General features: G+C 40.9%; 1 protein-coding gene across 1 annotated transcript in view; it reads left to right on the plus strand.

Annotated features, from left to right (window-relative positions):
- The window catches only part of oxr1a (oxidation resistance 1a), a 208,169-nt gene that overhangs the window by 82,298 nt on the left and 100,500 nt on the right, over positions 1–25,371 (plus strand). Inside the window, 1 exon segment of the mRNA XM_051956854.1 lies at positions 15,240–15,436. Within this exon segment, the coding sequence (XP_051812814.1) occupies positions 15,240–15,436 (197 nt within the window).

The raw sequence follows: 25,371 nt of genomic DNA on the forward strand, positions 1-25,371 counted from the left end.
CCTGGACAGGTCACCAGTCTGTCACAGGGTAGATGGAGAAATCATTAGACGCTGCTCCAGGCTGGTTGGCTGGTGAGGCATTATGCGAGCTGGTGTCTTCGTCTGGTATTATTTTAGTCTGGAATGCTGTGCAATCAGTTAAGGGTTGACTTAAGTTTACAAACAGTTTTCTGGAAGATTTTATTTAAACTCACAGCCAGGAGGGCTGAATTTTAAACTGAAAGCTCAGGTTCAGGTACATTGGTAGCATTGTGTGTCACTTGCAGAGCGATGAAAGAATTATTCTTGGTCTTTACTGTGCTTACCTTTTACAGAAATGTGCCCAATGCTCTATTACATTCAAGATTGTACTTAAGTCAAATACAGAAGTATTAGTTACAGAATGTCTTTAAAATACAAGAATGGAAATACTTAAACTAGCGTTCAAAAGTTTGGGGTCACCCAAACAATTTCATGTTTTTCATGAAAACTCCCACTTTTATCCATGTGCTAACATAACTGCACAAGGGTTTTCTGATCATCAATGAGCCTTTCAACACCATTAGCTAACACAATGTAGCATTAGAACACAGGAGTGATGGTTGCTGGAAATGTTCCTCTGTACCCCTATGGAGATATTCCATTAAAAATCAGCTGTTTACAGCTACAATAGTCATTTACCACATTAACTATGTCTGCACTGGATTTATCATTCATTTAATGTTATCTTCATTGAAAAAACTGCTTTTCTTTAAAAAAATAAGGACATTTATAAGTGACCTCAACCTTTTGAACGGTAGTGTAAGTAAAGAACGTGTGTCAAATTTGTGCTGAAATGCAGTAAATTTACTTTGTTTCTTCATGCTCGAGCTGAACATTTAATTGATTTTAAATCAAAATTAACCCCTTGACGCTTGAATTTATTTACAATTACCGGTATATAAAAAAATCATAATTTGTGTCTTTGCTTTCAAGCTGATGCGTGGAAATGCTTAATTTGTCTCTAGCACATAGACTAGATATATAATGCTAACAACACATACATAATAATGTAGATTCCACTCCGACTGGTCCTATGAGAAACCAGTGCTTCTAAAAGGTTCCTAGGTACATAAAGAATATGCACAAACTGGCATGGAGGGAATGGATACGCTATCTCGGCTGTATTCTGAATGAAAGCAGTACGATGCAAATTTGCGACAATCTGCATTAAATGGTTAAACTTTGCAATTAGCAAGGCCTGTAATTAAGAATATGTTATGCTACATGTATGATCCAGGGTTTACACTATTGTGCCACTGGTTTCACAAATACATTCATCCTCGTTGTGTGGCAGTCATTCTTTTTATGTTATCTAATGCAGCAATGCTCCATCACATACTTTAAATCTGTTACACAGTGAATATTTAACCAAAGCTTGACGTTAAAAAGTTATAGTGCAAATCAAATTGCAAACACAAGATCTGTCAGAAACATCACAGTTAAAGATTTATTCCTAAATCATTCAGCCCTGCCTCCCACAGCTGGTCACAGTATGAATTCAGGGTGTCATGGGAGGATCAATCAAAGGAAAGAGGAATAAACAAAGTTTTGCTTCACAAATTGTATTAGTTTGACTGACTTTTCACTGAATCGCTCCTTTTCTGGAAAATACTGCCTCATTTTGCCTTCTATTACCTCAATTTAAGTTTAAGGGGAAAGTAATCCTGCGTTTTTTTCAAAATGTTATATATATATAGAGAGAGAGAGAATTATTTTGAGGTATCAAAACTGTTTATAATCTCACAGCACCTACTTCACATTACGTGACAAAGTAATATAGTCTGTGTCCTTTAGAACAATGCATAGTTTGAAGGAAAACATTGCAGTCTGATGTTTTGTTAACCATGTTAATTAATATAAAGTGGCCTTTACGGGAGTTGAGTGGATTTCCTCAAACAAACAATTTAAGTCCATCTTTTAATCTTGTTTACTTTGAATAAACCTGCTCCTGAATAGGTTTGACCTTCCGGATATGTTGCTGCGACAACCAATCCAACAAATGTTTCAAAGAGCCAAGAAATCTGGGATCACGCCAAATTGTCAACAATTTAATCCAGCTAAGATGTTTTCGTCATGTGGACAACAGGCCGCAGGTTTTACATTCAGACTCCCAAAGTGCTCTGGATGTGGTTGGAAAATATTGTGTTACTTGTTAATGTATTGTGTCTCAAGTCACTTTGGACCTTTTTTATAGTGCGATCACTGTGAGCATCGATACGCAACCATTAAACAGTTTAGTAGTGCTCTAGTTACAAGTGGATCTATTGGCAAGAAATAAACACATTTTTAGTGAACTTACACTACTGTTCACAAGTTTGGGGTCACTTAGAAATGTTCTTATTTTTGAAGGAAAAGCAGATTTAATCTCAGAATGTATTCTGACAGAAACTTTCAACCTTTGAATTTCTTTCTAATAGTTAATAATAATTATGACACAAACACAAACTGTAAAATGAGCCACAAATGTCTTGTTTTGTAGCAAAAAGAAAGATTGTGTCCACAGTTGAGTAAGGGGATAAATAACTTCTGTTCCCTTTGACTGTTTCACAATAACAGCCACCTTGTGACCCATAACTCTAACAATATTAATGTGAAGCTACAGCAGTAACTTAATGCAGCTCTGACATTGTGTTTTTTGATATTACAATTTAGGATCCACATTAACACAATTTGAGGCATTTAGGAAGGGGCCTGAGTTTAGAATCCATCTAATCAGATTCCAGAGCTTCTTTAAATTTGATCAACTGTTTTGTAAATACCTTCTTTGGCTGTGTAACTGTTTGCCTGCTCCTTAAAGGCTCTGACTAATAATGCTTTGCACCCGATGACATCGTATTAGCATTGTTTCTTCCATGTTGTTGCTTGTATACTGTTCAAAAGTTTGGGGTCACTTAGAAATGTCCTTATTTTTGAAAAAGAAGCATTTTTTTAAATCAATGAAGATCACATTAAATGAATGATAAATCCAGTGTAGACATAGTTAATGTGGTAAATGACTATTGTAGCTGTAAACAGCTGATGTTTAATGGAATATCTCCATAGGGGTACAGAGGAACATTTCCAGCAACCATCACTCCTGTGTTCTAATGCTACATTGTGTTAGCTAATGGTGCTGAAAGGCTCATTGATGATTAAAAAACCCTTGTGCAGTTATGCTAGCACATGGAAAAAAGTGTGAGTTTTCATGGAAAACATGGAATTGTCTGGATTACTCCAAACTTTTGAACGGTAGTTTATAACTAATATATTCAGTACTATTCACTCTTGGTGTTTCATAAATGCATTGAAATAAAGAGTACAATATTTCCCCTGTAATGAAGTTAAAATGAATATAAAATGGAAGCGGACATAAATAATACACTGTTAGAATATTTAAGTTAGTTTCCTCCATTGGAGCTACACTCTTATTTACAGTATGACATTCTTGCAAATTAAAAGCTACTAAAGTAGTCTTGTTTGCCTTATAGATAAATACACTGTATATCACAAAAAGCCAAACGATAGAAATGATTCAGCAGCTATGAGGTCGTTCAGGGGTTTTCCTGGTTGTTCCTACACTTCTGTCTTCTGTCTCAATAGCAAATCTCACTCTCCTATTATAGTGTAGCAGCACAGACTGAAACTCAGACACACACAGACGTTTTCTCCTCTTTTTGTTCTGCTGTCCACCCGCTGCGTCTGATCTTGGCCTCTGTCTGCCTTCGCCAGTGGCAAACAAAACTGCAGACATGGAAAAAAAAGTCAGAAGAGAGTGTTGTGGGTCTTAAGAAACTAAAAAAAAAGTCCTGGAACAAACAGGCATTTGCTGAACAGAGGATGTGTCAGGAATGAAAAATTACATCAAACTGGATATCCAGCTGAGGGGTAAATGCAAAATGGACACCCACTCAGTGAGGAGACAGTGTGTCTCACTTGTCTGTGATGGGAGGCTCTTTATTGTGTTACATAACTAATAAGTAAATAAATAAGACCAGAGAAGAGGGGGTTCACTTTTTGTTTGCGTTGTTCAAGTCGTGCACAAGAATTGACAGTTTTAGGTGCATTCAAAATCCAAATGCTATTGTTGTTTTTTCCTGTATAATACGCAACAGTCACGCCCCACTCCAGCATACAGGGATTAATAATGCAGTGCGGCTGATCACTTTCCAGTTATTCAGCGTTTTATCTGTGTTGTGGCTGGCCTTTAGCTGCTGTTCTCACCACTTTGTTACTGAGGCAGCTGAAGTTTAAAGCCTCATTGGTCAAAACCGCCACATAACCCTTTGACACAAAATTGCTGCTCTGGCATTTAGCAAGGGCAGATGAGCGTAATGCGGCGTAGAGCTCCATACATCATTATGTGGAGGTGTCCGACAGCAGAGCGGAGAGCGGCGAGGTCCGCGCCGTATTTCATTAGGATGCAACAGAAGGCCTCATTAACATGCATGGCCACAGGTTGTTTTGCCCTCTCTCCCTCTCACAGCGTCGACGGCAACTGACTCATTCTGATTAGGCTTAAGCTAGTCCGCAGTTGTCCAATTGTTTTGTTATGATTGTCTGCCTCGGAGACCGCAGGAAATGAGATCCCTGCAATCCATTTCAAATAGTAATTTGACACAGGTCTGATGGATGGCGTGAAGATGAGAGGATGTTGACAAGAGATGATTAGCAGATACTCTGGAAGCTGCTCCCTCAGGATTAGAAGGACTTTCCTCCTGTTGTTGTTTGAAAACCTAGTGAGTCTTCTAAAGAAAATAACAAGTGTCTTATTAATTTCTTTAATTCATAAGTGATTAACAGAGCCTTTAAAAATGAACACTGGCTATTTGGCTGTTCTATGTGTAGTAGTATGTGATCGTTACAGTGACGCTGTGCCGCTATACAGAAATCTTTAACTAATCCGTGGATCCAGACTATAAGCTGCATCACTGCCAGAATCTAATCACTCGGTCCTTGTGTCATTTCTGACTTTCCCTGATTACTTCATCCAAATCCATTAGTCCATTTTTGAGTAATGTTGCCTACAGACAGACAAATGACAGACAAAAAAACACTAATCGTCACATAGTAACTCTGCTGCATTTCTTGGAAAGTAACTAGAGGACAATGTCACAGTGCAACATTAGCTTGTAATAACCAGCTTGTACAATCAACCTACTGGGTCACTTTTTAGTGTCACACACTGCCATGCACTCATTCTAATCAAACTGTTTACTATTTAAATCATAATTCTGACAGTTTTACTCCTGCATTGTAGCTTGCATTAAGAAATCCTTTTCTAGCCTGTCTGATACTGGGTTTTTAGACTTGACGCTATCTTGTATTGATATTTAGGGTTTGAAAAATCCCATAAACACACCAATGAGCCACAACAATAAGACTACTGACGGGAAGCAAATAGCATTGATCATCTTGTTGCAGTGTGGTGGTCTGCTTTGAAGCCTTGGGAAAAACGTTTAACATGGATGTTAAATGGCTGTGGCTCAGGTGGTAGAGCGGGTCGTCCAATGATCGAAGGGTCGGCGGTTCGATTCCCGCTCTCACCTAGTCATGTGCTGTTGTGTCCTTGGGCAAGACACTTAACCCACCTTGCCTCCAGTGCTCTTCACTGGTGTGTGAATGTGTGTGAATGTTGGTGGTGGTCGGAGGGGCCGTAGGCGCGGATTGGCAGCCACGCTTCCGTCCGCCCCAGAGTGAGAATGTGTGAGTGTATGGTTGAATGGAAGCAACTGTTGTATAAGCGCTTTGAGTACTCTGATGAGTAGGAAAGCGCTATATAAGAGCAAGTCCATTCATTCATTCACTTTGAAACATACCAACCGCCTCCAACCCCGTCATAGCAGTGGAAGTCTCTGATGGCAGCAGCCCCAACAGCAGGACTTTGTGCTCCATCATACAGCAAAAACTGATGAGGAACAGCTTGAGGAACACAACAATGAGCCTAAAGCACTGACCAGGCACCCAGACTCCCCAGATTTGTGGAATGCCCTTGAGCATAAAATTAGGACCTGATGGATCTGTGGCCAATGTCCCAATGCCAGACACCACAGGACACTCTGACTGGTTGTGTGTCCTTCCCCTGATGAGTCAGAGCTGTAATGGCAACCCAAAGGGGACATAAACATTATTAGACCGGTGGTTTTAATGTTGTGGCAGATTGATGTAAGTTGTTAAACAAGCTTGATCTCTTAGGTTTTTGTAATTGTTGTTCTGTTGACCAAAATGCACACTATATGCAACATTTTCTGACTGAGAAATCTACTCCACAGTGCTCTCTGGTGGACAAACAACATTGTACACCAATACCAATAAAGCTGAAATTAACCGATAATAGTCAATGCACACATATTAATTATATTCCATAAAGTATTATTAACAAAGAAAGTTTCTTCTTTGCATTAGACCAAGGTATCATGTCAGATTTTTAAACCATATTGCACCCTACTATTGGGTGGTGACCTATGTGGCTTATAAAGTATTCTTATTCAGTGTAAGAACGGTCCTAAAATACTGTGTTTAATATTTATAGTATAACTTCACAATTGTTATTTAAGTTAACACAGTTTCTCAACCAACAAAATGTTGATGACATATTAGATTTTTATTTGTCTTGAAGATATACCAAAAAAATAATCTCCTGCTTTTATGAAAGATAAAAATTCAGAATTTCATAGAACAACTGAGCTGTGCATGCAGTTTCTCATGGGTCTAACCAGATTTTTGCCAAAAACAACTGTTTGCTGGTTGATAAAAGTAGAGAGACTGAATGAAACGTTAAAGCTGCGAGCTGACAAACCAAACCAACTGATACACAACTGCTGGGGAGATGGGTGAGATTTGACATTAAAGGCATTTAATGTATTTATTTGTGTCATTTTGCAAAGTAAAATATTAATTATTGCAGCTTTAAAACTCAAAATGATTGGCTGCTGCTGCAAAAAGGATGCATTGTAAAAGGATGATTCCATCTGCGCCTCATTCAGTATCTTATAACAGATCAATAGAAACATAAGAACTTCAGTGAACCTCAGTCACTGATCCCTCACGTTTCTTTCTTTGAGAGCAGCTTGAGCACCACTATAATACCCACTATCTTTTTCGCTTTGCAATAAATGAAGTGTTTTTACTTCCTTTTGCTTTGAAAATTACATAAGCAGCATTCGGAGTATTGGGGCTCGAAGGCATCATCACGTCAGACTGGTCATTTGGCTGCCAGCACTGAAACTCACTATGACAACAACCCAGCCTTCCCCCATGGGCTTTATATAGCACAACACCGTATCTGCTGCTATATGCACAACACCAATTCCCTGAAAAAATGTGTTATGTTGTTGCTGCAAGGCAAGGAATGGGAAGTGAAGCGCAAGGAGGAATGGGAGGCAATGCAAACACAGCCCCCTTTTTTCAAGGTCTAATCCCTCTTAGTAGGGGAGCGATAAGCGTGTTTTGACTTAGCCCCAAATTTCCTGTTGTTTATGGATCCTTTGCCAAACCATGTGGATCCCTGTAGAGTCGGATAATCTTAGTGATGCCAGTTTGGCAAGGCTGCACATATACCACTGCCTCCTGGCCCAGGTCAGATCACAACAGCGGGGTGGAAAACAAAATGTCTCTGCGTCTGTTTGCTTTCATTTTCCCCTCCCTCTATTCGTCTTTGTGTAAGCGTTTGCTCATAGATAAGAATCAGTCAGAGCTGGTGGCTTTGTTGACTTGCGCCTCTCATTCCTCGCTGCTGCTCATGAGCTCTCTGCATGCAGGGGAAATTGAAATTGGTGCAATCAGAGCTCAGGATGAAGCCCACCTCCAAAAAGAATAGAAATAACAACCAGTGTGGCAGGAAAAGGCTCTTAATCTTTCTGCACTTTCCCACTAGGGCTTTTTCTGGGCTTCATAGCTGAGAAGGGTGCGTTTGTGGTGGAATCATTTAAGTTGTGAAACTCCTCCCTGTAAATCAGGCCAAGCGGCTGAAGCCAGGATGCCATTACATCATTATGTGCTGTACCATCTGTCAGGATGACCTTTAACCTTCCACATGCTTCGTCTCACTTTTCAGCTCTTCACACGGTTAGCTCGATGCCGAACAAGACAACAGGGAGTCTATTATGTACAGTACAAACTACATCTGTTGCTGTAATTAGTAGTTTGACACAGTCGTGCAGACCAGTCACACTCCAAATATTTCAGACTGACTGTATACCTGCGACTAATTTAGCTCACGGCAATGATTCTGTTGGATTCTAAATGTGCAGTAGCTTTGAATCTTTAGTGCCTCTTTTAGATTGCTAGTTATTAGCGTACACATAATGAGTTAATGGATACCTGCTGTGAAAGTTATCTTCTTAAGTTAGATACGGGATAATACTCATTTGCTACTCCATTAACAGCAATGAGAAAGACAAGATTGCAGCTAAAGTACAGAATCACAGCTCTCAGGATAACACTCTCACCTGGCTCCTGATTCTGTAAACCCAGCATGGAATTCATTAGAAGGGACTCTGCTGACCACAGATCGGCTCTAGGTAAGGCTTTCTAATAACGCTTCGGGGCAAAAATGGAAAAAGCAGGACATACATTGGCATATTATACAAGATTTTTCACATTTTTGTCACACAGCTGACATAATCATGCAGGTGATCCGTGCGAGGCTGTAACCACAGCATTGTTACCTGAATACAGAGCAAGAGGCAGAAGGAAAAGTTGGCAGCTTGTGAGCAGCAGAAAATGCTGACTCTACAATACATCTACTGTAAAGTAAAACAAGCACTGTTGGAAGAGAAAATATCAGCAACGAAAAGACAAAGGTAGAATGTTTGAGGACAGTGAGGAGAAAAATAAGCAGCATCTTCTGCTGGATGATTGTCAGTTCACCTCCAACATCACCACAACTGTTGGTATAACTTGATGAGTGAGGCAGTTTTATTCTAATCTTACTGTTAAAAATCCAACAGTTATAATCTAGCCATAATACAGGTCATATTTAAATGCCACCAAACTGCCATCATCGTATTAAGCATGCAGTGGAAGATTCGCTCTTCCAGAACAGCATGAAAAACCAGCATTACCACTTTTAAATCAAAGCATATAGGAGGAGAAGTTCAGCATTGCGTACACTCAGGCTGAGATGTTTTTCACAGAATCAAGCAATTCATAGCTAGAAGCCACAGGTTAGATACCTGAAATGAAATATCCACAGCTCTAAGAAGTCCAACTTTGAGTTTACATGTCAAGTAAAATGAAATTCCTCTTCTAGCTGGACAAATGAGTGGATTTGCATAGACGCTGTTGTAACGTTGTACCTAAAAAGTCCCATACATTCTTCTTCCTTGTCAAAAAAAATGACATCTACCTTGTCCAAAATATGCACCTGGCTCATGTAAAGTTCAGTCAGAGGTTCAACCCACCAGCTGGTTACAGTAGTCTGCTGATATCTCATCTCTCTAACGCCACATGCCCCATTTTTATTACCGCCCGGCAAAACTGCGTTTTCTGGAAGGCTGCATGGTCTTGGTTGGTTGCTTGTTTGTCTGTAACAATTTGGTTTCCGCGCGATAACTCGGTAAAACATTGATGTAGCCTCACCATATTTGGTATACAGGTGTACCATAATAAGACACAGGTCAAGTTCGAATTTGGTCACCGTGACCTCATTTTCAAGGTCACAGGGGTCATCTTTGTCGCCGGGCGGTCCAAGTTTGGTAAAACTTCTTGTTTTGTTTTTGTTTTTTTTTGTTTTTTTGTTTTTTTACAATTTTGTTGTTTGTTGTTTTCATTTTAAAGTATAGTCTCTTTCCAACAGATGTTGGTTTATGTGACATCACTTAAGGACACTGGAGGACGATAGTAATGCAGAAAAAGCTTCTTAGTTTCATTTTAGCCCATGCGAGTTTCCTTGAGGAGAGTTGCTATCTTTTTTTTTGCCAAATAATACAACATTTAGCCTACTTTGTCTGATGTGCCAACTATATATAAGTTAAATCAAAGTTTACTTTGACTTTTAACAGCATGTATTTGAATGGGACTTCATGGTGCTTCCGTTCTTGCTCTTGTCTTAGGTCAGAGCCTCTTTTGACTTGTTTGTGACTCAGACTTAACAACAAAAACTGATTTCTTTTTTAGGAATGGTCCAGACATATTTTCCTTTTAACTTTCATTTTAGCAAGCAAGGCATTAAGAGCAATGTCTTATTTCCACTGACATGGTAAATGAGACATAAAGGAAAAAAGGAAAAGGACAAGAGGGAGAAGCAGCGCGCCGTAGTGCGACTCTTTTGATCGTACATGTGCCTGATATTTAACTGGTCTGCTCACAAAGATAAACCCACTCAGTTTCAGCTGAAGTAAAGGGGATGTTAAAGTGTCTTATTTCATTCTTTTCAAATTCACTTTTGGCCACATACTCTGCGCTCACTGACTGACGGACAACAGGATTCTGTGTTCAGCTGCCTCGTAGTGTCTACCAGTGCATGTGAGGTAACCTGTAGCGTCTAACAAGAGTCTGCTGTAGCTTCAGAAAACAAACTGGGTTAGACTCTCCCCATCTGAACTGCATAAGTCTCTGTGCACACATCGATCACACCCACCCACCACCACAAGTAAATTCTCAGCATGTGGGAAGCACTGAGACATGATAAAATGGCAAATATTATGTACTGTATTTAATGCAAAGATTGCATCGACGCATGGCTGGGAGCAGTGCCTTTGCTGTCAGAGCACTGGCACTGTAAATGAAAATGCTGGAAACAAAGTCTCATTAGAGGTGCATGGCCAGCAAAGCAGTGTCCTCTCTGCAGCGTTTCAGCACCAAAGCAGTTACAAAATTAACAACAAAATAAAACATTTCTTAAAAGTCCCAGATCAAGCCTCAGAAAAGATGTACAAAACATTTACACTATCGTTCAGAAGTTTGGGGTCGCATAGAAATGTCCTTATTTTTGAAAAAGAGGCAGTTTTCTATCAGTGAAGATAATATGAAATGAATGATAAATCCAGTGTAGACATAGTTAATGTGGTAAATGACTATTCTAGCTGTAAACAGTTGATTTTTAATGGAATATCTCCATAGGGGTACAGAGGAACATTTCCAGCAACCATCACTCCTGTGTTCTAATGCTACATTGTGTTAGCTAATAGTGCTGAAAGGCTCATTGATGATTAGAAAACCCTTGTGCAGTTATGTTAGCACATGGATAAAAGGGAGAATTTCATGTTTTCCATGTTTCATGGAAAAACTTTTGTGGACTGTGTATTGTAGTTGGCCACAGATGTTGGCTGTAACTAAGTCAAACATAGGAATGTCACAATCATTTTTTTTTGTTCTGATTCGATCCTAGTCATTTCATATTTAGCCTCTGCCAATTAATAATACAGTTTTCCTAGATAGTACACACATCGAGTATTGCACCCTCTTGCTGTTTAATACTGTAGCAAGAAGTGGAGGCAGCCACTGGTGTTGGTGAGCAACAGGGACTTATGGGAGTTTTGCAGAAAGGGAGCTCTATGATGAGTCTTTTCTGAAACTTAGTGACTTCTGGCCAACACACAATCAAGCTGGGCCAACTGAGAACAGTGTCCTGGTATTTCAGTAGCATCTAAAAAAGCAGCTTTCTGCTGTTGTTCCTGTGATAACGGATGTAAACAAAGAATCGGGCTTAGCCTCCTACCGATACGGATCAATTGAAGATTTCCGGCCCTGATCTCGACCTTGGGGTTGTATGTAAAGGTAGTTGGTGTGGCTAGCTCTTTGAAAGGTGAGTTTTGAGCTCCTTACAGACTGGTCATAATCTGCTGGAAGTTACCAACAGATGGATCTAGTTTCTGGCTATCCAAATGCTGATTAGTTTCTTTGTGTAGGAAGCTGTGTGTTGCATTCTGCTTTGGGACTGACAGTTGAATTTAAATTTTACTCCATCCTTGACTTTAAAATGCATAGAAACACAAAGATTTTATTCCTGAATAATCAGCATTTGATTGCACTTTACTACCACACTACAAAAAACATTAATGAATTGTACACACACAGCGTGGATATACTATTTACAGACACGCTTTTGTCCTTCTCTTTGCCCATTTCTGTTTCCGTTTTTCTTTCTGAGACAAACACATTGATTCTGTCTCTTCCTTCTCAGCTGATCTCTGACAAACACACATACATACATCATGTTCTGATACGGTTTGGCCTTGTAGCTCCGTGAAACAGAGCCAGAAGAGGGGCTTCTGTTCTACCGATGAGACAGTAATTAGTACTAACTCCTAAGGGAGTGCAGATAGACTTCACACAGCTTGACTCTCTGTCTGTCTGTCTGTCTGTCTGTCTCTCCACTGCCATGAACAGCAGCAGGTCTCTGCCTCTCACTCTTTTGTTCCATCCAAACAAACGCACTGCTTCCTCAAAATAGTCATTAGCACAATCTGCCACATCCAGCTAACTTTATCTGCCTTCGTTTGGCTTTGAGGAAACTTCTGCTGCATGCAGTTCTGTAAAGAAAAGACACAAATCAAATAAAAAGGAATATCGTACATGAAGGGTTTTTTGTTGTTGTTTTCGTTGATATATGTGTAGAAAATGCTGAATATGGGCGTGTGACTTAGTAAACACATCTATAGAGTTGCTGTTTGCCTTCTCCTCCTCCCGTCTGCTTTGGTTTGTTCGATTTTTAGAAAGAACACACAGAGTGATGGACAGCATTTCCATAGAGATTATGCATTTTCATTAGCCAGTTAGACACTATGTCATGTGTGCTGCTTTGGTCCATGAGGGAATGGGCACTTGGGTGAAATGGCCAGAAAGATTCTGTTCGCTTCAGCAGTTTTGCTGGAATGATTGAAAGTGTGTGCGAGGGAGCGCAGTGCTGGGAATCTTGTATTGCTGTTTCAGGACTTTTTCAGACTAGAGACAGATAGTGTTTCAGGAGCCATTTTTCACTTTTTTACTCAAAGTTTTTGCTGGAGCACTCGAGTATTTTTAAACTTTCTATTAAGACACATTGTGTGTGTTTGTCAGTGTGTTCTTTTTTTCTGTCTATATACATGTGCGGGTGTGAGTTAACATGGGTAAGTGGATAGACCTGCTGCTGAGTGTTTACGGATTACCTGTTCAGATTAGCCCAGTTAACTAATTTATAATTGTAAAACCGAGTCCTGGAATCACCTCTTCTTTTTAATAGGATTTGAGTTGTTGTCGTAGGCAGATTTGATTTGACCTAGTGCAGAACGCCACAACCATCGATAGATTTTACATAAGTGGTCCACTTCTAAAGTCTTTCACTGCAAGTGATAATGTGTAAGGAAAATCTGTCTGCGCTGTATCTGATGTTTCTGTTTTAAAGTGCTGATTTTGTATTTCTAGAAAAAAAAAAATCCGGAGTAATTGACACTGCAAATAACAAGAGAGCTTATGGAGCGTGGTAATTACTGAATGTAAATACGCTGACCATGAATAGTATTAAAAAACGGTGACTTTTTTTTTGAAGAACCTGAACGTTTTGGATTGTTTTTGATCACACAACGAAGTAACTTAGGCTAGAAGCCGAGTGGTAGCGGGCTAATGCTAGTCAGTCAAAGCTCTCAGAAATTCTCAGTATTTTTCCTCTCTTGTTCATTTACCCTTCCCCTGACTTTTAGTCAGCTATATTTATCAATTACACACCATTTTGTTAAAAAAAAAAAATGTAAAATCAAAGTCCACCAAGCAAACTAGCTGTTAGCAAAAGTTGTTAGCTTAGTTCATCACTGCTAGTACAAAAGATTCATCCATACATCCATTCTCTATACACCGCTTTATCCTCACTAGGGTCATGGGGGGTGCTGGAGTCTATCCCAGCTGACTCGGGTGAAGGCAGGGGACACCCTGGACAGGTCACCAGTCTGTCACAGGGCTACATATACAGACACACAATCACATTCACACCTACGGGCAATTTAGAGTAACCAATTAACCTCAGCATGTTTTTGGACTGTGGGAGGAAGCCGGAGTACCCGGAGAAAACCCACGCATGCACAGGGAGAACATGCAAACTCCATGCAGAAAGATCCCAGGAAAGCCAGGACGCGAACCAGGGATCTTCTTGCTGCAAGGCGAAAGTGCTAACCACTACTGCACTGTGCAGCCAAAATTCATACAAGTTATTCAAAATATGTTATTTGCACCATAAACTTGTGTCTCATTACTCTCTAAACAATGTATTTTGTAAAAATAAAAAAAAATTAAAAATAGTTAGACAGCAGAATTGAAATAACAGCAGTGGCACAAAGCAGCTCATCAGCTACGGTAGCTTTTGGACTCTCTGGCTGTCCGTCCAACATCAGCTACGACATCGAGGTCAATTACTATTGGTCACATTCTACTTAGCGATTATTTATTGATTTATTTTGCCTCCTTAAGTATAATGCTAAATTCGTTTTGACTCCAAATTTTGCAGTTTTATATCCTGATGTGTTTCAGTGAGAAATCTAAAGGGAGAGCTCTCGACTTTAAAACTACGACTTCAAAGACACACGGTCTTTTCTATTTTGGGCCTGGAGTGTGGAAACATGCAACAAGTCCTGATCAGAGGGTTTGGAGACCTACTTAGATGTCTGATCTAACGTGAACATGTACCTGAACAAGTACTGCTCGAACCATTAATGATGGATTCTGATTTTTGATGGAGAGCCTATGTAAAGAAGTTACCTTATCGCTGTTAGATGATGTGTTAAAGCTTTGCAGCAGCATCTTGGACCATTTTTAAACGAGGTGTTTAATTTTACAGGTGAAAATGGAATTTGTGTTAAGAGTGAAATAACAGCATTTCTATCACTACAGATGGCTCTACATTTGCTGCAACTTTTCTTCCTCTGGTTGTTACTCACTGTTTCCAGCTCAGTTGTTCAACAACATCCCACTGTTAATTCTTTTTTACGGTACAGACAGCTCTGCACTGGGCGAGCAGGCCGATGCTAATAAATTCACCCTTAACAAGGGTGTGATTAGCCTATTGATTTTCCTCTTCCAACTTCCTTGCCACTGCAAAAATTGTCTTGCACGATTACATTTCTGTGACACAGCAGACTGACACCACCGATCTCAGATGCAAATGTGCTTTGGTCTCCCTGCCCTTGAGCAGAGAAGGTCACGCAGCATTTCTCACTCTGCTGTGTGTTCACAATACTATGACACATGCTGTAGTTTTCATTCATATACTGTACCCTTCTATACATAGCACTAATGATTCCTGCCGCTCTTCCTTGTTTGCCCCTTTGCAGACTGAAGAAGAAGTCTCAGTCGGTGGATATTGCCAGTCAAGGTTTCTCCCCGACTCTGGTGCCAGCCTCGCCCCTCAACAAGGCTGCACCACCTGTTGCCAAGACAACCACCGTCCTCGCAGTGGAGGAAAACAACACCACCAACTCCCAGCGCCGCAGCCCTCGGTGTGGTGAACTGAAGAGAGGCTACACCATAGGTAAATGACAGGGGGCGGGGCTAATGTAAATGTACTATTGTAAGTGCATCCATCCATTATCTATACACTGCCTAAATTATTAGGGTATTGGGGGCTGGAGTCTATCCCAGCTGACTGAAGGTGAACTCAGGGGACACCTGGGCAGGTCACCAGTCTATCACAGGACTACAATGGAGACAAACAGTCACACTCACATTCACACCTACAGACAGTTTAGAGTTACCAGTTAACCTCAGCATGTTTTTGGATTGTGAGAGGAAGCTGGAAAACCAGGAGAAAACCCACACATGTACAGAACATGGAGACTCCATGCAAAAACATCCCAGGAGGGCGGGTTGTAAACCAGGGATCTTCTAGCTGTGAGGCGACAGTAGTACCCACCCCACCACTGTGCAGCCCATCTACAAGAACACTTAATTCAAATTGGGTGCCCAGTTATTACATCTTCCAGCTGTTGCTACCTGATCGTTTGCAGCCAAGCTTCTGGGAAATTACTTTTTGTAATGCTTTGTGTGTATACATTTATAAATGTTTGTGTGTGGAGTTCACGTATTGTCTAAACCACTGACACAAACTTCTCACACAGCCAAACTTCACTTCGTCACATCCACCACTGTCTCTCCCTGTCTCATAACTTCTAATTCATTTCCTGTGCACAAATTCTAATTATGTGGTTCTGATAACATTCATTCCTGTGATGACACCTTTTCTGGGCGGTGGCGGGGTGGTGTTACCTGCCTGGTCTGTGTCGGAGACTAGGTTGCTAAAAACAGAACTGAGTCCACATTAGAGCTGACTTCTCAGAGACGATGAAATGACTTTGAGCTAAACAAATTCTAAACTGATGAATCCAATGCTTCTCAGTTCACTTCACTGATGCGATTCAGTTAACAAGCTGCTCAGGCCAAATTTAAAAAGAGGGAGTCGGGGTGGAAATACGCAGTGCTGCTGAAGGTGATCTGCAAGATCTTTTGTTGTCTCTCTTTTCTTATTTACTTCATTATATTTACTTGATTTGATGGAGTTTGTTCACATATATGCATTACCATAGTCATTTTTATTCCGAATACAACGTGTTTTCTCCTACTAGATTTTGTCTATTCTACACCAGAGACTTGGATTTTATGATTGTAAAACTAAAGGATTTTATAGACCATATCAGTTGTGTCACTCATTGTTATTATTATTAAGTTGAAAAAGTGGCATTACACAGCTGATATATCTAAATTTAAGGGAACTTTGTCCAATTATAGAATTGGGATATTATAGTTTAATACAGCTTTGCAGCAATTTAAAATGGCTTTTTGGGTAAGTAGATGGAACAAATATACACTGCTGTTTAAAAGTTTGGGGTCACTTAGAAATGTCCTTTATTTTGAAAGGAAAGCAGTTTTTTCAGTGAAGATAACGTTAAATGAATGATAAATCCAGTGCAGACATAGTTAATGTGGTAAATGACTATTGTTGCTGGAAACAGCTGATTTTTAATGGAATATCTCCATAGGGGTACAGAGGAACATTTCCAGCAACCATCACTCCTGTGTTCTAATGCTACATTGTGTTAGCTAATGCTGTTGAAAGGCTCATTGATGATTAGAAAACCCTTGTGCAGTTATGTTAGCACATGGATAAAAGTGGGAGTTTTCATGGAAAACATGGAATTGTCTGGTTGATGCCAAACTTTTGAACGGTAATGTATATGTGAGGACATTCTAATTTAATGTGGAAATATCTTTTAATAGACCTGAGAGGGAAAATCTGAAGTTCTTGTTTTAAATCCCGACTTAGTTCCAGTGTAGAAAGTGGAGTTAGACTGCCATGGAAACAGAGAGTCAACAGTGAGAGAGAAAATGAGAGGGTACAAAGAAAGTATGAAAGCCAAACAGGAAGTGAAGCAAGTCAAACTTTGCTCTGCCAAAAAGTGCCAGACATGGAAGTATTGAAATGTCAGAGCTGAGAGCACTGAGTGCTGAGCATCATGTTTACTGGTCAGTGCACACTGTAATGCTGCAAGGAGAAACCTGTGTCGTGGTTGTCTTCGTTTCTTTAGCTCTTTCGAGTTTTAGTGGCTTGACTCTTAGTTCTTTAAGTTTCTTGTTGCCGTGACCACTTCATAAAGGAGTGATGGGAGATTGGTTTACGCGTTTATTGACTAACATCATCCATTTGGTCAAACTACCGTATTGCCCTGCTGCCCACTCATTTATTGCAAAAGAACACAACAAAGAAGCTGGAGTACCTGGAGAAAACCCACGCATGCACAGAAATCAGCAAACACTATGCAGAAAGATCCCAGGCTGGGACCTGAACCGGAGATCTTCTAGCTGCAAGGCAACGGTGCTAACCACTGATCACTGTGCATTCCAGTCACTATACATTTCATTCCAAATGTAATTAGAATTTAGATATATAGAGATGTCATTTCTAGGTTTATTAAACTGAGCTGTGAATGTTAAAGCAAACTTCCATAGTAAATAACTCACAGATTTACACATAAATACCATCTGACGTTAAACTGAACGGCATACTTGACACTTAGCAATAATGTGGCTATTTCTACAGCAAATAGTCATCTTCATGCCGATCCAACAGCTTACTCACTATTTGACACATTGCAGCTCTCTTATTGGAATTCTTGGCAAACTTGAATTTCACTGCATGTCCTTGATAATATACAGTCGGTGATTAGTCATGTAAATCAGCGCAGCAGCTTTAAACCTTGCAGCGGTGTCTTCTGCGGGGAGCAGTTTGCATGAGGGTCGTGTCATCAGGGTTACAGCGCATCGCTCGGTAGGCAGGAGTTGGGTTTGGTGTGTCTGCTGGTGTCACACACCGATGAGCTTTCTACAGAGTCATCAGCCATCGACTCTCCTCCTGCAGGCCAAACATCGACCGGAGAATGGATTGATCTGCAGTCGTCCGTATCAGCTCGGTCGGCAATAATCAATAAAGGAAATTGTGGGATAAAAGCTTGGCAGGACAGGTGGACTGACTGTTGATATCTCAGCCCGCTCTTATCATCCATTACCCGTTCAGTGGCAACCGTGGGCTCTTTTTAAAAAGCACAAGGTCGGAAGTCACAGTCGTTCAGCCATTAAATGAAATGCGACTGTGACTTATTGTGCTTTTACGGCTTTTAACTACAAAGTAACAAATTGAAGAAGGCTCTAAAGCATGAGTCATAGCAGTTAATTATTCGCTCTGGCTAGCGTTGGCCTAGATAAACCACCATCAGATAAAGGCCTGAGTTTCCACCATACGGCTACCGGAATAGTGCATCTGTCAGTCACTTGCGCTGTTGTATCACATAATGAGGCGTTGATTAATGACTGTCCCGTCTATGTAGATGATGCAGTAAGTGCAGCCTTGTGGCATTTTTATATAGTCAAACCCAGGCCAGGCTGCTCCTACAGGGCTGATCATGCTAATTTATTCTAATGGGATAGTAATAATGTGGCAGGCAGCTTGCTGTGCTTGTCTGCCAGGCTTCAGACAGACCTGTCATTAGAGGCACATAGCACATTCACAAAAGACATTTTAATAACCCGACCAATGAGCCTCCCACCAGGGCGACGCCTCCTCTGAGGACAAGCCGTGATTGATACATGGACGATGTTCTTCCATTAATAGTGGCACAGTCATTGCAGTGTCCTTTAACTCTGAGTGAGAATAAGCAGCATTTAAATATGCTGATGTTGATGAGTCGGCTTTGCTCATGGTGGTGTCAGCCAAGCAAAACAGAAAGAGGTATCATATTCTATAAGAGAATGTACGACACAATCAAGAACCACTCCACAGTCAGAGAGATGAAGGGTGAGAGCAGAAAATGACAGTGAAGGAAGAAGAGGCAATAAGAAAGTGAAAGCAAAAGGAGGAGGTGGATGACACATGTAAAAAACAAGGCAAAGATCAGGAAAGGATAGGATAGGAAAGGAAATAAATGGAAGAAAGAGAATAACAAAAAACTTTGAAGTAAAAAAGACCGGAAAGAAGAGGATGAAATTAAAGGCAAATGAAGAGATGAGATAAAATGAGGAGGGAAACGTAGGAAAGGAATGAGAAGAAACAACGAGAGAGGAAATCAAAGCAGAGGACATGAATGCAAAGGGAAGGAGATATGACAAAATGTTGGGGAAGGAAGAAAGGCAAAGGAAAGAGAAAGGAAAATATGAGCAAGGCCAAATAATAGGAGAGTAAAAGAGAGGGAAGAAATTAAAAAGAGGGAAGACAGAAGGAAAGGGAATGAAAGGAGAGCATTAAAGTTCAGGAAATGAGAGCTTGAAAGAAAAGTTGAGTAAAACATGGAGGAAAGATAAGATGAAAGGAAAGGAGGTGACTGGGCGAGGAAGAAAAGGAATGGACGGGAATTTGGCAGAGGAGAGGAGACGTGCTAAAATGAATGAATGAGGAAATGAAAAGGTAAACGAAAAAAGTATGGAAAATGAAAACAAATCAAGGGAAACTTCTTTAGGTGGAGGGAAAAGGAAAGGAAAGGGAAGACAGGGACAAAGGAAAATGGAGAAAAGCCAAAAGATTGGGGAGGTAAAGAGAAGATACGATTCAAAAGAAAGCACAGTGCAGGAAAACAATGGAAAGTAGGGGAGTTCAAAGGAGAGACGAGGAAATTAAAGAACAAGAAAATGAGGGATCGGGAGGCAACATGGCAATAAAGAGAAAAAGATGAGTGAAATAAGAGAAAAGAAAAGGAATTAGAGGAAATGAAAAGAGATGAAGGAAAAGAAATTCAAGAAGAGGGAAAGGAAGAAACCATAGGGGGAAGAAATGGAAAGGAAAGAGATGTAAAGGGTTGGTAAGAAAAGCAGTGGAAAAGAAAAGAAAAGCTCCTGAGGGGGTGCAACACTTGACACCAGTTCTCCCTCGACTCCCAGCGTCTCTGTCTGACAGCCTCCGATTCCCACCGCCATGTCTGACCTTTACATCATTATAGCCAGCCTTTAGCCCGCACTCTGAGGCTCACTGAGCTCTGCTTGGTAATAGAACGCCAAACTGGAGATGAACCGAGTGTCTCCACAGCTGTAGACTCATTACGTATGACTTACAGTGTTCCTGCCTACAACAAGTGCATGAGAAAACTGCTTCATCACACTGTGCTCTTATTGCTGTACAAGAACCATTCTGTCTGTTTATTTGCCAGGCCTGACTCACGCTCTCTGTGCCTATATACAGGACAGGCGGAGCTGCTTCTGCATGTTTATGCCGTCTAAAGTTTACTACAGAGACAGATTACGACTGTTAGGTAAAGCACTCGCAGGCAGGAAGTGTGCCTCTGTCCCCCCAGCAAACGTCTTAGTATGGGTGCAAAGGGAGAGTCTTCACAGCATGTCACTGCAACTAATGGCTTCTGAGAGGAGAGCTGCATCCCCCCACACCGCCCCCCATGTGCTTCTTTCTGCCTTTTTTCTACCATTTTGTTCTCCAGTACCCTCCTCTCCCTCACTTGACCCCCTCCCCCTCCATCTCTCACTCTCTCCATCTTCACACTCTCTAGCTTGTTATCCTCTAATGTATTTCCTGTGTCTCTGACCGGGAGGTACAGGCGAAAGGGTAATCTGTCTCAAGGACAGACGGACGGTACCAACAGATTGCTACTAACTGTGGCACCAACCTTGGCTTCGGTGTTGAGGAGAGGCATTTTATCATGTTATTCTCCTGTTGGACTTATTTCCACGCTCGAGAGGCAGCGAAACTCTCACTTATGTATACATGCACACAAGGATGACCTGACCACTGGCAACAGTAAACAAAATATGGCGTTTTTATTAAAGGTTTGACCTGTTTCTTTTAAATGCAAATGCCCAGAACCAGCCAAAACACAAACATTTTTTATGATCGTCCATCAAGATGTTTTATATTTGCAGCAGAGTCTTCAAATTAGATCGTTTTTAGGCTGATAAATTCCTAACTAGTAAAACATTGACTGCGTGATTTGAATTTTTATTGAAAGAATAATATCAGACTCATATAAGGGAAAACCAATCATTCAGAGCTTATTCTGAAGTCTCATAATATAAATCATTTCCTTCTAACAAGGGAAATCATGTGTGTATGTGGCGTTATTGAAGCCCTGCTGTCCTTTGCTACCTCAGTGTGTGCGTGGCTTGCAGGCAGAAAAGAGGCCTGACTGCTAACACAGCATTGTATCTGCAGCAGCTGACACAGGAAATGCTAATAAACACGTGCTAGCGTACCCGAACACCCAGAGAGCGACGGTCCCTGCCACCGCCACCTTCTGACTGATTATTCCCCTGTTAGTTATTCATTGGATTTTCACTGCAGGGTCGAAGAGGGGAGGAACGGGTGCAGGGGGGCTGGCAATACAGTAACTCGCTGCAGGCTCCCACCAAGCATTGCTTAATGTGCAGTTTCATGAAAGGGAGTGACCGGAATACCATTAGCAGCCATTCGATGGATCGAAGGAAGTGTCAGGTTAGGTGTTAAGTCGCTGCCCTGCCGCTCCTTTACTTCTGATACTTGTGTGTTTGCTTGAGCGTACAGCCACAGCTGCAGCACTTGTCCTTGGAAACAGCACTTTCCAGTCCCCAGCAGCAGCTGCATGGATATGGCAGGAGGAGCTAATCACTGTGGCAGTTGACAGTTATAGCCAACACCGCAGGCGCTACACCCATGTTGCTCTCTTTCTGTGTTTGATGTAATTGTCTCAGGTGGCACATCTCTTGTGTTTACACATCCGGATTGTAGCCAGGGGTGGCAATTACGCACAAGCCTCTGTGAGACGTCGCTCTGCTTTTTTTTTCTATGGAAATGGGACAACTTTCATATCTATGACCATTTTCAAAGGAAATGGAAATGCTGTGGCACACTATTCTCTGCGTGATTTGAATTTGCACTTGTTAGTTTAGTTTGATGATCAAATTATAGAGAAAGTGTGGGATACATGTGACTCCCACACTTCATTTTTAGGAGTTAAATGTCCGTCCTTATCTTCTTGTAGCTGTTCTGATCTGGGTTTTTTTGTTCTTTATTGCTTCCTATCTAAGTCATAATATTTAGTGTCTGCCAAAGCCTAATACCGTTTTCCTTGATAATTCACACTTGAAGTATTGTAGATTAGCTGTTGTCCCTGACTGTACCACCAAATGGAGCTTTTTAACACTGAAACCACCTGAAGAGGCCTCCACTTTGTGTTAACAAGCAAAGAGCATTGTGGGAGTTGAGCTGGTCAAGGAGCACCATGACAAAGACAAAGGCCAGCAAATAAGTGTTGTATTTCGCTGGTATAAACTAGAATAGTGATACTTAAATGTCTGTGCAGTATGGGTCGTTTTTTGCAGTTTTTTCAAATATAAACAAAGACTAGGAAGTAGGCATAGAATAGACATTGGTCTCAGTCCCGGGTTCAGGTTCAGGTTCGGGGGCAGAACATCAGCATTTCCTTCTGTATGTGGACTAATTAAAATCACTTCTAAAGTCTGTGAGTGAATTCAAAGGTCATGGCTCATTCCTCGTGGGCGTTTCTCACCCACTGATCACCCGCCACAAAGATCCCATTTGGTTGCATGTAGGTGACTCCTCTTTAGCTCCCTACACAACAGCTACTAACATGCTCACACTTCTCATCCACGTAGATGTACTTTTCCTTTGAGTTCAGGTTCATCCTTTGTTTTGGAATAGTTGGCCTATGCATCAAGGTGAATACCACATTCTGATTTGGATAGGGGGCGTCCAGCAATGGGCAGTTTACTTTCATTTCACATGAACCCATGAAACTAGCAATTATCAGTAGAGATAATACTAAGGGTTATTATTGAGGCCAATTCAGGCATATTTTAAGCAGCTGAAATGAAGCCAGTCAAAATCGTATTGTTTTTTGTTTGTTTTTTTAGAACTGTGCTGTGTTTTGTGTTTCCACTTGGCCTGCTAGTGCTGCTGCTGCTCTTCTTAATGATAGACGGCTCAGCACAGAATCATTTCTCTCATTCGCATGTGAAAGTGAAAATCACAAATCTGAAGAGTTGGCTCTAAGGTGGTTATCTTTTCACATTAGGAAGGCTCAGAGTACAAATCTTCAGAGAAATTGAGTCTCATCACTTCGTAACACTCAGCAGCAGGTGGACTCCGTTAATCACAACGGTTTCAGGAGTCACATTCCTCCAGTTCAACTTTTTTCACATCACATCAGTGATTTCATTCAGTGTATGGTATAAATATTCAGTGAACATACAGGTAAATACTATTAAAGTACCAGAGCAAACTATGAAAGAAATTGGACTTGGGACCAGGAGAGCTGCATGTGTCACCTGCACTCAGCTTTACTGTACACAAGATGTCTGTAAAATTTTAAAACACGTCTTTTTACTCTCTCTATTATGGACTGTAAATCCTTTGAGATTTTACTTTTGTAGAAAACGGAACACTAGTGTGCACATGTAATGGGCAGCTCAATGAAAAAGCAAAGCCACAAAGTTTTAAATCTGATATCCATACCTTTGAAAGGCCACCCACAGATGGCTTATTGTCTGATTTTTGGTGACCTAGTTTGGTTGTAATGTCCCTTTATTGTATAATCTGTCCAGTGCAACCTCACCATTTTTCTACTTTTTACATTAATGATGAGGACAGCAGTAGTCCCGCTGAGTAGCAGGGCATGTGAATAGATTGTATTAATCAGACTAGTATTTTTACTTCTATATGCTAAACAAGACTGACAATAGCTTTTATTCTGCCCACCCACTGTGCTAACTGTTGGAGGGATTGATTTGCATCTTCTGTGAAGATTTGTGGTTTGCAGGTGTTAATTTTATGTAAAGTTGAAATGAAAGCATTCTGGCAAATCCCTGGGGAACTTTAAAAGTGGTATTTATGATCTGGAAAGAAAGTTTGGCAAACATTATTTTAAGCAGAAATGAACCGCTGCCTTCATCCTCTTCAACATGAATCTTAACATTTAAACCAGACAAAAAGAATTATCCCGTCGACTCATACTATGTGGGACGCAGACTTTAAGGACAAAGGAGGACACCTCTTTGTTTTCAAATCCACCTTAAGTATGAGTCGCCGCCATGTTGTGCGTCAGTATCAAACCCTAACATGCTCTACCCCGAGTGAATGAGCGGGAGGGATGGAGGGATAGGGTGAACGCTGGTGAGAGAGCCTAACTGTAAAAGTGAGAGGAGAGAGAGTAAGAGCTATCGGTCACACTCTGACAGCAGCACCCACAGCCATGCCACGGTGCCTTTGCCAGCAGTGCTGCTTGTGTGCGCTGAGATAAGCCCGAGCCTTCTTGCCTTGGCGGTATAGGCTGGTCACGTAGCACCAGGAGGCAGCTTAGCCCCACTGCAAATCCAATGGAGGGTCTTTCTCTCACCCGCTCTTACTTTTGCATCCTCCCACGCAGGCTTCCTTCCTCGCTTCCCATTTTTGTTGATGTCTCTGGTTTTACCTTTCCTCTGCATCTACATGACTGTTTGACACTGCATGTTCACCAGAGAGGCTGATGTAGCCTTCCTAGCAGCTGTTTAATGAGCAGCAGCATGTAGGAGGTGGTGACAGAGCAGGTCATGCAGATGTTTGGAGAGCTTAAGCTAGAATAGGGAAAACAAGGGTCAGCCGTTTGCAGCACGTAGAGCTTCAAATTGATTTTTTTCCCTCTGTCTGGCTTCTCAGATTACCGGTAGTGGATTTTCTCCCTTCCTTTGTCATGTGTTATTATAAACTGACTATTTTTAGGTTTTGGATTTTGGGGTGGACAAAGCAATACATCTAAATAAACAATAACTCAATTAATGATGGAAGTAATCCTGTGTTGTTGCCCTGTTACATCTGTAAAAGTGTAGCCATGTCATACTGACTAGCATAACGCTGGATGTCTCGTCTGAGATGTAACTAAGTAACTGAAAATATCAGTGACCAATGATTACCATTGTACTGAAACTAACTATGTGTAACTTTATAGG

This window comes from Acanthochromis polyacanthus, chromosome 12, assembly GCF_021347895.1.
Source record: "Acanthochromis polyacanthus isolate Apoly-LR-REF ecotype Palm Island chromosome 12, KAUST_Apoly_ChrSc, whole genome shotgun sequence".
Classification (NCBI taxonomy): Eukaryota; Metazoa; Chordata; class Actinopteri; family Pomacentridae; genus Acanthochromis; species Acanthochromis polyacanthus.